The sequence below is a fragment of the Podarcis melisellensis genome, assembly GCF_964234715.1.
Source record: "Podarcis melisellensis genome assembly, chromosome: 6".
NCBI classification, from domain to species: Eukaryota; Metazoa; Chordata; class Lepidosauria; order Squamata; family Lacertidae; genus Podarcis; species Podarcis melisellensis.
In genome coordinates this window covers 57,623,145-57,640,479 of record NC_138538.1, presented here as the reverse complement: position 1 = coordinate 57,640,479, position 17,335 = coordinate 57,623,145, and the positions used below count along the sequence as shown (strand labels likewise).

Genomic DNA, 17,335 nt, shown 5'->3' with positions numbered 1-17,335 from the left:
CAACACCAGGGTCTTTTCCAGGGAGTCTTCTCATGAGGTGGCCAAAGTATTGGAGCCTCAGCTTCACAATCTGTCCTTCCAGTGAGCACTCAGGGCTGATTTCCTTAAGAATGGATACGTTTGATCTTCTTGCAGTCCATGGGACTCGCAAGAGTCTCCTCCAGCACCATAATTCAAAAGCATCAATTCTTCAGCGATCAGCCTTCTTATGGTCCAGCTCTCTGGAGCAGGTACCACTTCCTTTAACACTGCCTTACTATAACAGGAAAGCCTTCCTACAACCCTTATTCAAGCTGCTGAATCTGGCTCTCCAACGGCTTTAGTAAGGACACTTTAGAAACACACTTTAGTAAGGACACTTTAGAAACACAGAAAGAGGCCAAACTGGAATTAGAGTTACAAGAGTGAATGAAATCATGGGTTTATCAATTGTGGCTATATAGGAGCTTTTTGTCCCAAGGCATTTATCCACTGAATACCCAGAGGATGTCCTGAACTTCGTCTGGTTGGCCGCTGTGGCAAGCAAGATACCGGACAGGGTGACTCTGGTCTGGTTCATGGGGCTGCTGTTTTGACTTTTGCATGTAAAAGGTCCAGAGTTATCCCAGGTTCCTTGTGCCATTACAGAGGCAAAGGGATAGACTGGGAAACTAAGCAAGCATCTCTTCTTAGCTGTATCTTTCATGGAGGAGAAAGGCTGGGAATTATAGGATCCTAAAAGCTCTCAGCTCTCCACAGTTGTTAGAAGAGAGGAGTGCCATGTCTGCTCATCCCATGCCCACCACCCACGTTAGCTGAGCTTGTCTGTGAGGATCCTGCAGGGCTGTAAATCACAAGGGGGTCTTTCAGGTATAAAGCAGGCAGGCACCCCACACTGGTTATGCACCCCAACACTTGAATCTCACCAAACAATTACAAATGTGTGGAGAATAATGCCCAGAACTGGCCTAAAGAGATTAGGTCTCAGAAATAAGCTTCTGAAATGGCTACAGCTGAAAAATCCAGGGTCACATTTCCCCCAACTTCAGATTACTAAACTTTAGCCCAGAGACTGATATTTCAACCACCAAATCCAGCGAGGAACTAGAATGCCCGGGAAATCCATCTTTTCCAATTTGGTTGGAACTTTGTTTTGTTTTTTCCTGTCAAAAACTGACACCATCATTTATACTGAAACACTGTCAAGTCTTGTTGAAGTTTGGTTTCAGCAGTGTTGGCAGTGAGTCTGAGAGAATGATTTTTGCCTGACTAGAACCTGATGTCTCGCTGTACGGCCATAGTAGGTTGTTGCTGGCCTGGGAAACTGATTGAGGTGGGTTATGGTATGAGATGTTGAACGGCCACAGACTGATCTTACGCTTCATATTTACCATTTTGGTGTAAATGAAATTAAGGCCTGGAGTCTTTCCTGTAAACAGTCATGCAGCTAGAGCTATTTCCATTTCGTTGTTCCTTCCCTCCCCTCCATCCTTGATTTTCATCTGTGGCATTCCCCCCCCCCTTAAAGATTTCTAGTAGTATCTTTTGTAAACCCCTTTTCAGGGTGGCCATTGGCACCAGCCCATGCTGGAACCTCAGCGCCAACCATTTCCAGAAGATGGGGTTTGTGCCAGAAGTTGTGGGTGGTGACACAATTCCTCAAAACACTCTGTGCTCCAAGAGATCTTCCTTGGAAACAAGGCTACCTTAGCAAGGGCTCTGACACCACAGTGCTCATTTTGACGGCAATGTGTGCCCTGGCCTGGACGGTGACCTTGGTGAAGCATGGCCTCCAGCCCAGTCCTCAGAGTCTAGGCATGCCGCGGGTTTTGTGAGCAATATCCGTTCGGCTCCTGAGGGTATGTTTATGTTTCTCATATGAAAATAGGGAATCTGAGGTTACTGTTGTGCTGGAAAAATGTCAAGACTCAATTGGCAATATCCCACTAAACCACAAGTTTGCAGGAGAAAAAAACAAAACCCTCACATTTTCAAAACCATGTCTGTATGCTTTTAAAGAAAATATATACAATCTTGGTCAAGTCTTGCTCGTATTATGGTGGTGGCAGTCCTGAAAATAATTGAAATGTGGAAATACTACTCCCTTGCTGTTCGGTGAATGAAGGGGGAAACAAATCTTTATTATTCCAGAGTTCACATAATTTATAGGAACACTATTGTCTTTCCTCCTCCTTAACCCGTGTCCCCTATTTCTTTCTTTTTCTTTTTTAAAAAAGCCCGATTTAGCTCTCAGATATGTTTTATTGTTTGAGGGAACATGTGTTTTACAGACTTGTCATATGAAAACAATTAAAAAGAGGAACTGGAGCAATAACAATAAGTCACGTAACCATGGTATGGTTAATCCCCAAAGTTTGACTATTAAACTGCTGCTTCTAGTGGATGTGAAACCAGATCTCATCATGCAGTGTTAGCTTTTTGGCAGCAATTTTTTATTGGGATGCAAAGGATTTTTTTTTGTTCTTTTATTTTTTCTAAAAAGGCTATTCATATCATATATTGTTGGCTCAGAAAACAGATTCTGTATCCAAATTGACTCTGTTCCAACAGGTTTTAGGTAGTGGAATGAGGATGGCCTGGATCTGTACAAATATGCTAAATTTTGAGTTGCAAAATCAGAGGTTTGTTGATGCCTCTTGATAAATTTATTCACTATTTTATGAATGTGTTGCAAAACACACACTTCTGTGTACAATGAGTCAAGCATTAGACTAGGCTTGTGAAGGCAGCAGTGCATCAGTTCCCTTTATGAAGGTGCCAGTAGTAGAAGATGATCTCACTAACTATGTATGCTGCAATTCAGCAAAAAGGAAAATGTAAAGTTATATTTTAAAATTTGACTTTTTGCATAGGGTTGTTCCACATGGTCGTTCCATTGTGGACTCAGTGCTGCTTTGTGTAGTGTTCTCATGACACCTTTAGGAAATCAAAATGCCCCCCCATGCCCTTCAATTTTAATTTGCATTTAGTGTTTCAATAGTGTTGTTGTTGTTTTAAAAAAGACTTTTCTACATTAATAGTAAATGGGAAAAAATATGGGGCAGCATTCTGATGAGGACAATGTTAAGAGGACACTGTGCAAAACATACATGCATGACAAGCACCAAGACCACAATTAATAAAAGGTAAAGGTACCCCTGCCCGTATGGGCCAGTCGTGTCCGACTCTAGGGTTGTGCGCCCATCTCACTTAAGAGGCCGGGGGCCAGCGCTGTCCGGAGACACTTCCGGGTCACGTGGCCAGCGTGATGAAGCTGCTCTGGCGAGCCGGCACCAGCGCAGCACACGGAAACGCCGTTTCCCTTCCCGCTATACAGTGGTACCTATTTATCTACTTGCACTTAGGGGTGCTATCGAACTGCTAGGTGGGCAGGAGCTGGGACCGAAAGACGGGAGCTCACCCCACCGCGGGGATTCGAACCGCCGACCATACGATCGGCAAGTCCTAGGCACTGAGGTTTTACCCACAGCGCCACCCGCGTCCCCTATTAATCATACAATTAATACGATTTAATTTAATTAATTTAATTAAATACAATTAAATACAATTAATAGCTATATGGAAACATATATAGTATTAGGCAGGTAGAAATAATATCAAATCCTTAATTACCTACGGTTTTCTTCCAGGTTGAAAATATTTTCAGTGATTGAAATTTAGCTTTTTAAAAAATAATGACGTGGCTTTGAAATTTGTTACAAGTAATTGAACCAAAGAGCACAGTTGGTTTCATCCTGTGTTCCTATTATTGTGCTTTGCCTCTGACCTCTATCTGCTTTAGGAGATTTAGGGTTGTGACATTTTAAACAAGCTGAATCAGAGAATCTTGTGAATTTGACTGATTTTAAATGCATAAGTCTTTTTCTTTTGGGGGAGGGGAGGTGGCTAAAGTATAGTTCAGTGTTGAATAAGTTTATGCAAACCCCCACCCCTAGTATCTGTATGGGATTTCCCAGTGCAAGTCCCAATAAATAGTATTTCCCAGTGTGCCATAATCATGACTACTAAGGTCCTTGTTTAATTCTTACTTGTGTTTCTGACCACACTCTTTTTCTTTTGTTCCCCTTCCTTTTCTCCCTCTAGCTGGCCTGCCATTTCTGATAATCGAAACAAGCACAATCCCACCCTATAAGCGGGGATTTTACTGTAACGATGAAAGCATTCGCTACCCTCTGAAAAGTGGAGAGACCATCAACGATGCTGTCCTTTGTGCTGCAGGCATTCTTATAGCCATACTTGCTGTAAGTAGGACAAAACGACTGCGGTTTTATTTCAGCTCCCTGTACTATAAAAATAAACACCCAGTACCAAACAACATGCCTATTTTTTCTGTTCTGTTCTTGTTTTATTGATTTTACATAAATAAAAGTTAGGATGTCGACTAATCAAACATTAGTGGTTCTAAATACTTTGTTACTGAAAAACGTTGATGTCTTTGTGGAATTAATGCAAACCAGATCATACCTTAAGTGGCAGCTCTTAAACTGAAATCTTCAAACAACTTATTATGGAATAATTCCCTAAACCCACTGCAGCGGGGACCTGCCTTTTGTTTGTTACCCCATCAGGGTCATGTGCATTGCTGATAATACAGCATTGACAAGGATAAACTTTTGAAGGGAGGGGCTTGTGGGTTCACTGGCTTTGAGAAAATAGCTTTCAGTATAGCCACCACTCAAATCACACTGCAGACCAAATTAATCTGTATATCATTTGATTCAAGAAGCTATGATATTATCCAGATAGAAATTAGCCAGGTGCCAGGTGCATTTTGTGACTGGCACAAGTCCAATTGCAAGCACATGGAGATCTCTGGATGCCAGTTTGGCGACTGACATCTTCATTTGGCTGAGCCCTCCAGCTTTCTTAAGCAGGTAAGCAGAAGAGCTCATTTATTATCTTATATCCCATCCTACAGGGTACAACTTTTCCTCAGTTAATCTCTACAACAACCCTGCGAGGTAGGTTAAGAGGCTGTGACTGACTCCAAGGTCACCCAGTGAGCTTCATGACTGAGTGGGGGATTTGAACCCAGGTCTTAGTCCAGCACTCTAACCACCCCACCACATTGGCTTCCTAGAGTTCTTCTGCTATGGGGCAGCTCTATAAATTATGTAAATAAATACAGGGAAAGCAAAATGTCACTTAGAGAAGGATATGAAATATTTTCCTGGAAGCTTGAATTTGTTTTATATCGGATTGGGTTTGTTTGTTTTTATGTTTCAATGTGTTGTAAACCGCTTGGAGATTTTTTCTTTAAAATGTAAAGTGGTGTAGAAATGAGATAATAATAAGAACCACAATAATAGCAACAAACACCATTGCTGGGGGGGGGGGAGGGGAGGAATGGCACCTAGACATAACATTGTGGTGACCATAACCCAGACTTAAGGTGCCATTTGGCGATTAGCTTAGATATCTGAGTTTCTAACACTGCACCCATTACATGCTTATCATGGTGTGAGTGGGGAGGCTGTGCTTGCTCCCACCGCCGCCTTGGCCATGACCCTGGTGGTTTGGCCTTGCTGCTGCCTATGCATTGCTCTGAAAGTTTGAAGCAGGCAGCCTGCTTACATGCGTAGGCCCTGTGCATACTTTAGAATGCCTGAATGATCAGGACGGTAAATTGTGTGAAGATATACACCAGGTGCCATAGTTCAGGCAGTGTGAATGACAACAAGGCTGCACCAGGCAGTTAGAAATGCAGGGATGAGGCCACTGGGGCCTAACCCTGCTCTCCCAGTCCCTAAAATTAACTGTGTGGGCCATAATATCTGAAGAGGGCTCTTCAGCACAGATGTTGTGAACGACAGCTCCCTTCAGCGCCAGCCAGCAGGACCAATGGTCAGGGACGGCCAGAGTTGTGGCGTGCAACATCTGGAGAACACAACAGTTGTTAGGCAGTCTCTACTGTATGAAGAGCATGATTAGTTATCTAATCCAGAAGTACGCTAGAAACAAACTCCGAGTTGGGGACAAAACGTTCCTTCCAAAACCATACAAGTGAGCCAAATCCCATAAATTTCATTGAACAACCAATGTAGGAGACATTTTCCAGCTCAGCAACTACGTGCTTGTTCGGCAAAAATTTAGCGTCTTGAAGGATTTGGTGTACATTGTCTGCATTCTGGTACGCTTTGTGGTATTTACATATCCCGTATTTCATGTTGGGTTGTGAAGTATGTTCTGCTTTGCAGCCAGCCACTGACTGCCTGGAAATGTTTTGCAGACAGTATTAGGTTCTGATATCTACTAAGGAGGCAGATTTTGAAAGGAAATTTGAAACTTGGGAGGCCGAAGGGAAGGGGCAATGTCTGTGTTCCCAGTATCCTTTGCATTAAGATAGATAATTCTGTTTGCATGTTCTTTTCCTTTGGATCTCTGAAACATTTTCTCATTGTTGAAAAAGATGCTGCTTCATGGAGAGGGGGCAGCTGGGTATTTGTCAGTAAATGGAGGCATATTCTCAGCCCAGGCTTATGAATGGAGGTTGCTCATATGATTGCATTGATGACCACTTTACAAACTGAGTAGTTCAGTTCAAATATGATGCCAAACTATGATTTGGTGCTAAGAAAACAGATCTAGAGGAACTTTACATTTGTGTGTTGGGCTGAAAACTGTGGTTTGTTGTTACCTCCAACCTGACAAACTCTCATTTGTATTTTCTCTACAAACTAGGAATAAACCCTGGTTTGCATGGCAAGTCGAAGCTACGGTGCGGTTGTATTGGCAAGCTATGGTTTGTTGAAAACAGGAAGTAACGAGGGAAGAGGATGAGAGGGAGAAGCTGAACCTGAGGGTTTTTTCCTAGCACTAAACCATGGTTTGGTACTACATTTGAAATTAGGCAAAGGGAAGATGGGTTGTACTTCTAAGCAAACCAAGAGTTTACACATAGTTTCCATGAAGGTCTAAATTACAGTTGGCTTGGGGAATGTAAGAGTGTTCCTGCCCCACAACACCTGCATTGGTGACCTTTCTGAGGTAAGAAGTGGGATTGAAAACCTGTTCAGCTGAATGCAACTGGGAGCCACATGTTCCTTCTGCACACTATCTCATGACTGGAATTTCCTTTCTATGCCGGAAATCATTATAATATTCTTATAGAATTATTGTTATTTGCAGAATAATTGTTTTAAACAGCTCTCAGATTTGTTAGCGTCTAGAGAGGAGACCATTGTTGAGCTTCCCAAATGAAGAGTGGGAATAATGATAAATGCCAGCAAGTATTTCAGTTGACAACTTCTCTTGTTTGAACATGGCCTACTCCTGCCAGTTGTAGGTTCTGTCCTTCAGGACTTTGAGGACATTCTTCAAAATGCTAAGTTGTATAGCAGGCTAAGACCCGGCGTATTAAGAAAAGTAATTTCATCAGTCACATAATTTTAACATGCAGATCGCATATACTTTTGATTGTGACTTTTAGCCTAGCCCCACTTATTTCTCCCTCTGTCTACAAACCAAGTTCCTGCTGCTTCAAGTGATGTAAAATAAAATAAAAACAAAATAAAACACAATGACAGAGGGCAATCTATAGCAAAACCCTTGGTTGTAGCGTCCAAGAGTTTTGTGTGCTTGGGTTGGCCAACCATTGTGTTAGGTCTGCCCAACCTTTATGTGACTCCCCAACCCCCACATCCATTCTAGGTTTCTTTGCTTCACGGCTATTAAAACTTCCTCCTGCCATTATTTGTCAACAAAGTCTGTTCCTACTAAGTGCTCTATCAACTAAATAGCCCCAATAACCAGTTATTTTTGCATTCAAAGAGAAAATGAATAAACCTATAAACAAGAAGGAATTTTATCCTGCAGGGGAACTTTCCCATTATAGAAAGGCCATAAATGAAAGTGAAAAAGCTTTTCATTTCCATGTTATTGCCTAACATACCGTCATTTGGGCTCCTTGCAGAATCTGCTTCTGATCAGGAGCAAGCCAGTGGTGTGTATTATTAGTGCTGAAAATGTGGCTGGAAACATAATCAGCTGACTATATAATCCGTCAACTTTCTAACACAAAATGGCAGGCTAATTAAAAACTGGGGTGTGGGGTGGGGGGGGGAGAGAGAAAGAAAACCCCAGCCACTCTGACGTAAAATAGCTGATTCTCTGCCATATTTGCAGCTTTCCCAACAAAAGCAACCGGGTATGGAAAATACAAAACAATACAGCACTTTTATTGTGGAGGATTGCCAATCTTATCAAGCAGGCAAAGAAATGGATTTAGAATTTTTATTTTTTATTTATGATGGGAGAAGATAGGGAAAATTTGTTGTATTTTTAGTATTGTATCAATAAATATACATGTAAAATTGCCACACGCCAACTGCTACATCATGCAGGCATACATGCAGACCTAGAAACAACAAGAAAACACCACGCATGAAGTAAACGTTCACTTTCTCTCTATCAGAAGTGGGCAACATGTTTTTGGACTCCAACTTCCATCAGCACTGATCAGGATTGGTCAGGGATGATGGGAGTTGTAGTGCAGCAACATCTGGAGGGGCACAACATCCTCATTCCTGCTCTATTCCATAACACCAACAATTTTCAGTTTATAAAGCTGTTTAAATCCATATATACGATACCATCTAGAAAAACGGTTTTCCACCAAGTGGCGACCAGTGGTGAGATTTTAACTCTCATTCTGCACATACAGTACATATATTTCCCACCACCACCCAGAAGGCATTACTTAGATGCCAGGATTATTGTAGCACAACTGGAATTCACCCTAAATTCACTGAGTACTAATTATCCCCTTTAAATTTGATGTATTTGCTTTCCAAACACTCCATAGCTGGCATAAGGGCATTGGGGGACAATAAGCAAGACAATCATTTTCACACTGCTAACCCTTTATTTTATATAGTGTCATCAATAGACTCCCTCATCTAGACCAAAAGGTCTAGGTCATGTTTTATGGGGCTTGCAAGGCCCACAAAGTTCTTGTTAAGTAAATACCAGAGGCTGTGACCTTTGTCTCCATCAGTACATGGGAGGATATGAATGCACAAGGCCCTTGAGATACTAATTGCCTTAGGGGATTGTGCTTTCCAGACCTCCCCTAAATATTCCCAAATCTTACCCCACATTGTATTTCTTTTACTTTAGAAAATATGGCTTGGTTTGACCTTTCAGGACCTCATGTTATCCACAAGTCATGGCTGCAAACTTCTATGCAAACTTCTACTTACTGGCCATCTAGTAAAGTCTCACATTTGTGACTGATGGCCCTTCTCTCTGCACATTTCAGTAAATAAGCAATGCCTGGTCCCCTATTGGCATCTCTACCCGACTTCATCTCCTGTAAGAAAAGTTCATCTTGTACAAAGGAGACATGTGACCTTCTGCTACTTAAGAACACAAATCCTATGCATGCTTACATGGGAATGTATCCTGGTATACATAGTAGGACTTGTTTCTATGTAAACATGTATCTCCTCAATTATACAGAGCCTTTTCTGTTCTCTAAAGAGGTGAATTTCACCTTAGCAGAGGAAAAGGCACTACCAGTCCACTGTAAATTTGAACCAGTGACCTAGTTAAAGTGAAAGTTAGCCTGCTTCCTCGTGTCTCTCTTTGCATGCACTTGCATGGCATCTTAAAAGTTTTGTTTAAAGCAAAAATAGAAACAGTTGCACTTAGTAGAGTCAAAACCAGTGCAAACAAAACAGAGAGAAGTGTGTTTAATTTATTTAAATCTCCCCATCCTATTAGATTTTTTTTGGGGGGGGGTGTTTCACAGTAACTTGAAAATGAAGCATGGTTGGCGGTGGTCAGGAGAGATCGCTAGGGTGACTGAATAATAGAAACTAATTGCACAGAGACCTTTCAAGGATTTGATGAAAACGGATTTGCAGCCATGCTTTCCAAATACTGGGCCATTTTGCACTTTGTCCCTTACCAGCTTTGCTCCCCTTTAAGCGTTTCCAGCAGTTCACACCACATGCATACTACTTGCTGGAGACACAAGTCAGAAGAGGAGCTTAATATCTTTAAGACTTGTTTATTCAGGATGAAGTTTCAGCTTTTGCACATCTGTGCTGAATTAGTTGCTTGAGCTTTCTCCCCCCCCCTTTTTTTTTAATCAGGGACAGCGTTGCCAAAAGAACAAGTTTATCCTACTTCAGCTTCTCATTAAAGGTCCGGCCCTGATTTCAGCTAAAGCAGGACGGGTCATGGCTACACACTGTTGTGCTGGTGGGGGGCTGAAGTCTCCAATTTACAGTCTGCTACATCTGTGCAATTACCAGGACCACCAGCAGCGAGAGAAAATATTAATCCCTAGCCTTTGTTGGCCTGGTCAAAATATTCCCATGTCTATCTCAGGACAGGCATCTATGGTTTAAGAGGCTCCATGTGTTAAGAATAAAATGGTGGAGCACTTATTGTTACGCTCTTTCCTTAATTCAGTTTGTTATGCTGACCCACGTTCGTATGGAGCAAAAGGCTCAACCACTGTAAAATGCAGATTTCCAGTTGTTGTTTTTTTGTTTTTACATTGATCATTTGCATCCCCATCCCAGGACAGCTGGGAAGCATAGAATCTCCTCTGAAGCGGCTGAACACATGTGCATCTCCCTTATACATATTTGTACTTTTTGAATGTAGTGCTCCTACAGGCCACTTTTGCTTGTGCATATGTGGTGGAAATGCATTCCCAAGTGTCCACAAAAGCCACAGGGGATTTGTAAGAGACTCATCCTCCAGTAAATGAGCAATAGGAAAAAGAAACTGATGCTACGGTTGTCGGAGAGAGGCCCTGGCTGTAAATAACCATTAGAGGCCATCTGGCAAATTAATTGCGTTCTGCCAAAGGAGGAGATGCTGAGATTCAGATGCTTTTATTCGCCCCACATGCAAACGTAGACTCTGGCCGATCGCCTGCATTTGAAGATGGTCCAACAGTCGAGATAAGCCATCAGATGTGCAGCACTTGTGTTCTCCAGGGCTTGCATGGGATTCTGGAACAGGTTAGCTCCTAAACCTAGACAGCCTGGGTGAAGCCCCAGGAACCGCAATATTAATTTCCGGTGGAGGGGGGAGGGGAATATGACAACGCAGCTCTTCAGTATGTGCTGTTTTTCTGCCGACTAAACAAAAGAAATTAAACTAGCAAGCCCACACTTTTTCTAGACACTCTTCCATGAAGTAGCTATGAATGCTTGTAATTTCAGTGAATCCATGTCCCTTTCTCCTCTTTCCCATCCCCACCCAACTGCCTCATTCTACCTACATTTCTGAATGTTCCTTCAGTTTCAGGTTTTGCACCTTACAATACAAACCTTCCCAAACCAGGAAACCCAGTTTCCTGTAGTTAGTCTTCTCAGTACCTCTTATGTCTGTAGCCTTTAAACTTTGCATTCTTTTTTGTCCTGTAAACTGGATTGCTTGCTACCTTCTAGGGTCTTCCTTTGCCTCACCCCCATAGGGTTCTAAGCAGAATACTAAGAATACTACACTTACAGCTTGTGGCACATTATTAATAACTCTTATTCTTGTAAATCTTATAATCAGCAAAACAGACACCCCCCTTCTATGAAACATCTATAAGAGAGCTAGCCATTTCCTTCTCTCTTTTGTGGATAAACCTGCAAGGAAACTGTTTGGTGGTGTGACATGTGAAAAGCAATCCTTTCTGAACCTTCTAAGCATCCTTATATTAGCATGTTGCCTGCATTCCATTTGTAGCTGGGCAACAATATTGAAAAAAACAACAATACACCATCCCCCAGAAGCATTACAATATAAAAAATTGTGTTTCCGTATCTAGTGAAGCAGGCTTTGTTGCTCTTAATAGTTATTTCCTTGTTTTGCTTAATTAGTATATTAAGCTAAATAGCTTTACAGATTCATTTTAGTGATAGCTGGTACACAAAGACTTTGTGGTGAAGGGGAGAAAAGTAAATTAGAATGAATTTATGTGTGTGTCTGTAATTGGCAATGTTTCCATGTTGCGAGTAATATTACTGGCTGTTTCAGAGATTGATTTGCATGAAGGCATTTTTCTGGCCATTGAATGTGTATATTCTTCTATTGGCCAGAATAAAAAAACATGTAGAGGGAGAGGGAGGAAAAGAACCTATTTTATTACAGAGGTATAAAAACAGTGAAGTAATTAATAAAATCCTAAAAATGTAAAACCAGAGCTCAAAAAATCTACTTGGGTAACGTGACAAAGAACAATTTAAGCTTTTTGCCTCTTTCCTGGAGGTGTGACATTTGGAATTGATTTCACAGCCTGATTTTCATTAAACTGCCTTTAAAAGCTTGAGATTATAAGAAGCCAGGAAACCAAGTTCATAATGATGATTGATAGCATTAGTGTCAAGTCTAGAACATTCCCTCTAGATGTGGCACAGGAAATACTTACAGTGTATGGTTCAAGGGTTCTTGGGTCGTGCTCCCAGAAACATGCTGCATTGTAGGAAGAGCAACAGAAAAGTGTGTGCAGGTATGAACTGTGTTTCCCACAATTTTAAGAAATTATAACAAGAACCATTTTGCACTTTATGGGAGCATGCAGTCAAGCAAGGAACTACAGTTAATCCTGGAATCTGGCCAACTGTACCTATGTTGATCACATGCGAAAGGTGTACATTTAGACAATTTAGGATGACATCTAAAATTTAATAGCTGAAGCAGAAAATGTGTACTTATTCCCACCCTCAGCAACCTAGGAGATGGTAAAGCAACCCAGTTTCCTCCTTGCTCATTGACTAGTGCCCTGCACACAACCTGGGATAACTGGTCCTGTAGCAGCTTGTGACCCTCCTTTTCCCCCTGTGAATGATCCCAGTGGAGTCACAACAGAAATAAGCTTGCTATATGTGAGATCCACAAAACTGTTTGCTCCATCTACCAGAATCCCATGCTTAAGAAGTTGAGGAACACTCATGATTGGAGAGCAACCTATGCTCCCCCAAGAACGTATATGCAATTTCGACCTACCTCGCCTAAGAGTTGAGAAGGAGCCTATTCTTCCATCCGTCTAGAGCAGGGGTCTGCAACCCGCGGCTCCGGAGCCGCATGTGGCTCTTTTACACCTTTGCCGCGGCTCCGGGGCGGATATTAGCGAGGGGAGGAGGTACATTGTGCGCCCCGACGCTCCCCACTGTGGCGGGCGCTATACTGGCTGTGACGTCGCATGGGGGCGGTGCGTGCATTAGTCATGCACCGTCCCGACGTCACCTTCCCGCCCGCTGTCAGATCGCGGCTCCGGAGATATATTTGTTTTAAATGTCGCAATGGTTTTGCGGCTCCCAGTTTCTTTCTTCTTCGGAAACGGTTCCAAGTGGCTCTTTTTGTCTTAAAGGTTGCAGACCCCTGGTCTAGAAATTAAATGAGAAAATTGGCTCTGAAAAGTGCGATATAAATTAACAAAATATTATTGGACAGTGGCCGGATCTAGACACATCAAAGAAGTGTTTCAGTTAAACACGTTGTAAACTTTGTATGAGAAATTGGGTTGGCGAAAACGGAACTCCACAGTGCTATCTGGTGTCACCATGTTATAATGCATATACAGCACATATAAAGCACTTTTTCTTTGCCAGTATAGACTAATGTTTCGAAGATCATACGGGGCTAAGAGGGAAATCTAAACCCATGGTCACCAGTGACAGGGTTTAATGGAGCATCATGGTCACCACTGCACCACAGCCCTATCACTTGTGCTGACCAGGAGCAAAGAACCACCACCCCACCTCAAAAAAATGTTTTCTTGCTGTGCCAGCTCTCAGGCTAATACAACAAATTGGGCCTATTGCTGTCACGTGATGGCACCAGGACCCCCCTCCCAACCCCTCATGATGTGTTTATCCCAAAGAAGCCATGAATGTCAGTCAAAGAGGAAAACCTTGGTCTCTGCTTGTGGTTTATCTGGAGAGAAACTACGAGCCTGGGATCAGATGACACAAGCTAGACCATAGCTTGCTTCCCAGCTATGGAGAAGAAGCAAAGTGTCTGTGATTTCAGCAGCGCACCTTAGCATTGTATGCTCATTTGCATTAAACCATAGTTTATTTTAACTATGGTTTAATGTGACATGTGAACTAGCTCTGTTTAAACAGAGAGAGGGGAAAGTGCCTTTGTAGTGACTTCCTTTTCAAAAACATGTGAATTGGCCCAGGGGTCTTGCATCGCTTAAGGTTTTGCTGCAATTACTAGAGCAGAATTTTTAGAGCTCTCCGTTCAGGTGACAGACTTGGAAAAGCTCAGCTTAGGAACTGTTGTGCTTGTGGAATTACCTGCTATTTTTGGCTACACCTGCAGCTTATTTCCAGCTTTGTCTGAGGTGCAATTGCCCAATGACTCATATATATAAAGATGCCAAAAGCACCCACATCACTTAGATTTGATTCTGTTCCTTTGGTGTTTAGAAGTAGATAGGATCGTCCAATGAAAGCAGCTAGACAAGTTCTTTCTAATGATATCACTGGGCTTGTCATCATTGCCTGTAAGCTAAGGCATGGAATAACAGTTACTATGATTGCTCTCGTTTTGCAGCCTTTGCAATTGTAAGAGATTCCCCCAAAGCCTTCAGATTTATTATTGCATTCCAAGTTGTACTTATAAGATAGTCTCTAGTAATAACTTTGGGACGTGTAAATTGTTTGGGGAATGTTGTCTGTCTCTATACTAATAAGTACCTTCCTTGTCATTTTGGCTGCATTCACAGGGGAGTTACTAGGTGCCATTTGAATGTTTTTCTCAAATAAAGACCCTAAATAATTACCGGGGGGAAGAGGAGGGAATCACAGAAACTTGGCCCAGCATAACAAAGCAAATCCATGAACTTCTTCAAGCTGACGCAATGGAACGCAAGTGGATATGTTTTGCCCATTTCAACAGTGGGTGGAGACAGAGAGGCACCATGATGCTCTGTCTCCCCCAGATTAATCATACAGTGAAGTGGGATTGTTTCTGAGGGGAGAAATGGGATATCTAAAAAAGCTACACCTGTACGCTCTGTTCCGATAAAACTGTATTGACATGTGGCCTGCTCATGAAGGATGCATAATTTCTTATCTTACTTAAACATATACGTATCTTTCCCTTACAGATCATAATAGGAGAGTTTTATCGGATCCATTGTTTAAAGGAAACATCCCGATCCTTCATCCAGAACCCCTATGTGGCAGCTCTGTACAAGCAAGTGGGTTGCTTTGCCTTTGGGTGTGCCATCAGCCAGTCTTTCACAGACATCGCCAAAGTCTCTGTTGGACGTTTGAGGCCCAATTTCATTGCGGTTTGCCGGCCGAATTTTACACTAATCAACTGCTCTCAGGGTTATATCCAAGAGTACCAGTGCTTTAACGATGATGAAAGCAAAGTTCAGGAAGCCAGGTGAGAACTTTCTCTCTCTCTTTCCATCAGAAATAGTGTGTTGTGACTTGAATAAAAACGATACCCTTGTTTGCCTACATAATCACCTTGAAAAATGGCAGAGGAACCTGAATGAATGAGCAAGCGGGTTGACTTTCTCAACCGTAAATTTAAAGACGTAATAGCTCTCCTTTAGTCTTGATACCTCCACGCGAGTTTGCAAGTCATTTGTCCAATTTTTATTCCCTTGCACTGGGTGTAATAATATCACTGTAAGTCCTGTTTCAATGATAGATTTGCAAGTATATTTCATTAAACAAACAATGGATAATTGTCCAAGGGAAGAACTTAAGAATGGAAAGGTGAGAAAGATTATAAAAAGCTGCTGGGTGGTGATGGTGGGGGACAACTAAAAGAATTCGATACACCTAACTTTATAAAAATCACTGCTCCTTACAAAGGAAGCATTTTTTGAGGAAGGTGTAACTTAACTCAGATAAGCTATGTAGCCTTGTAGCAAATAGATTTGGCTACTTAAGCTTGCAAATATCTGAGTCCACTTATAAAGATAAGCACCCATAGTTTTGTCACTAATAACAAAAAAAAGTAAAGGAATTTCAGAAAGCTTTTCATATCAAGAAAGACAGATTAAATTATAACTTTTTTAAAAAAACTTGCTGTTCCAAACTGCCTCAAGAAGATAGGTGAGACCAACTGATTATGCACTAGGAGATGGTAAAACCTGCTATGTAAGTGCCCTGGGCCGCATGGCTGCATGCCAGAATTTTATTTAAAATTGCCATCTCTATGAGTATATATGTGTAGGGAGGAGGAGACATCTTAGAGACATATAAATAAGTAAATATAGACAGGCAGTGTGGACTGTTTAATTTCATATCCTTAAGTAATTTTAAACTGCTGTTCCTGTTTTGGTATTTTAGGGGTTGAGAGTTATATTTGATTTTATTGATGACAGTGCAAAGGTGTTGTTCAGAAAACCAAAGCATTTGGCCATTTGCTCCAGTAACAAAACAGGTGTGCTACTTTGCTTCTTTTGTTTTGCAGGAAATCATTCTTTTCTGGACATGCTTCCTTCTCCCTCTATACCATGCTTTATTTGGTGGTAAGTAGGAGGTCATGTATCTTTAAGAAATCATGTTTTATCAGTGTTTCTTAAGGCAGTATGAGAAATGAGTAAATGTTTATGCTGGGCCAAAGTTTTCAGCCCAGCTTTGTTTTTTGACATTACATTGGGTGGTAGTGTTCAGGTGACAGCCCCCGCCCCGGACCAAAGAAATCAAATTTGAATCATTATATATATATGGGGGCAATTCTAAGAGCTTTTTTGTATGCCTGGCCATGTGGCTTACCTTAATGAAAGGTGACTGGGATGTTTTAAAAAATTCTTTTTCTTTTCTATTTTCTCTTTAAACCCCTTTTTCCAAAATGTGAAAATTGCTGGGCCGAATACTACTGCCCAACATTAGCATAAACCATGGTTTATGAACAGGGCTGTCTTAAGCATATGTGGCGCCGGGCTGCAAGGATCCGCCTGGCGCCCCACCCCCCCAGGTTGCCCAGTCCCAGGCGCGCAGGAGGGCGGAGCTGGCCAGCCGCCTCAGCGTCTCGCTGGCTCGGTCGCCCCCTAACTCACGGCGCAGAGCCGCCTGCAGCAGAAGAGCCCACCGTGATGCCGGGTCTTCCCCGTACTCAACTCTGGGGCCCCATACTGGCACCCCTGAGAGCCCAGTGCCTAGGTGCCCCACACCCCGAGCACCTATGGGTAAGACAGCCCTATTTATGAAGGTAGCAATGTGTATTGAATGTGCATCATAGAGTAACATCAGACATCAGCCTGATTTGTTCCTCATCTTCAAGTTGGGAATTATGACCTATGGAATGGGATTATGACCTATAAAACAGGTATGCTACAGAGGCATTTGGATGCTGTGGTTTTAAGAAGTTGGCGTGAACAGCCATAGCTGAAAGGTAGGCAGAGCAT

General features: G+C 42.1%; 1 protein-coding gene across 1 annotated transcript in view; it reads left to right on the top strand.

The window, feature by feature from the left end:
- Positions 1-17,335, top strand: part of PLPP3 (phospholipid phosphatase 3) — a 64,040-nt gene that overhangs the window by 31,075 nt on the left and 15,630 nt on the right. The window contains exons 2-4 of the mRNA XM_081915877.1: positions 4,084-4,241; positions 15,071-15,354; positions 16,399-16,456. Of these exons, the coding sequence (XP_081772003.1) occupies positions 4,084-4,241; positions 15,071-15,354; positions 16,399-16,456 (500 nt within the window). The remainder of the gene's footprint in view (positions 1-4,083; positions 4,242-15,070; positions 15,355-16,398; positions 16,457-17,335) is intronic.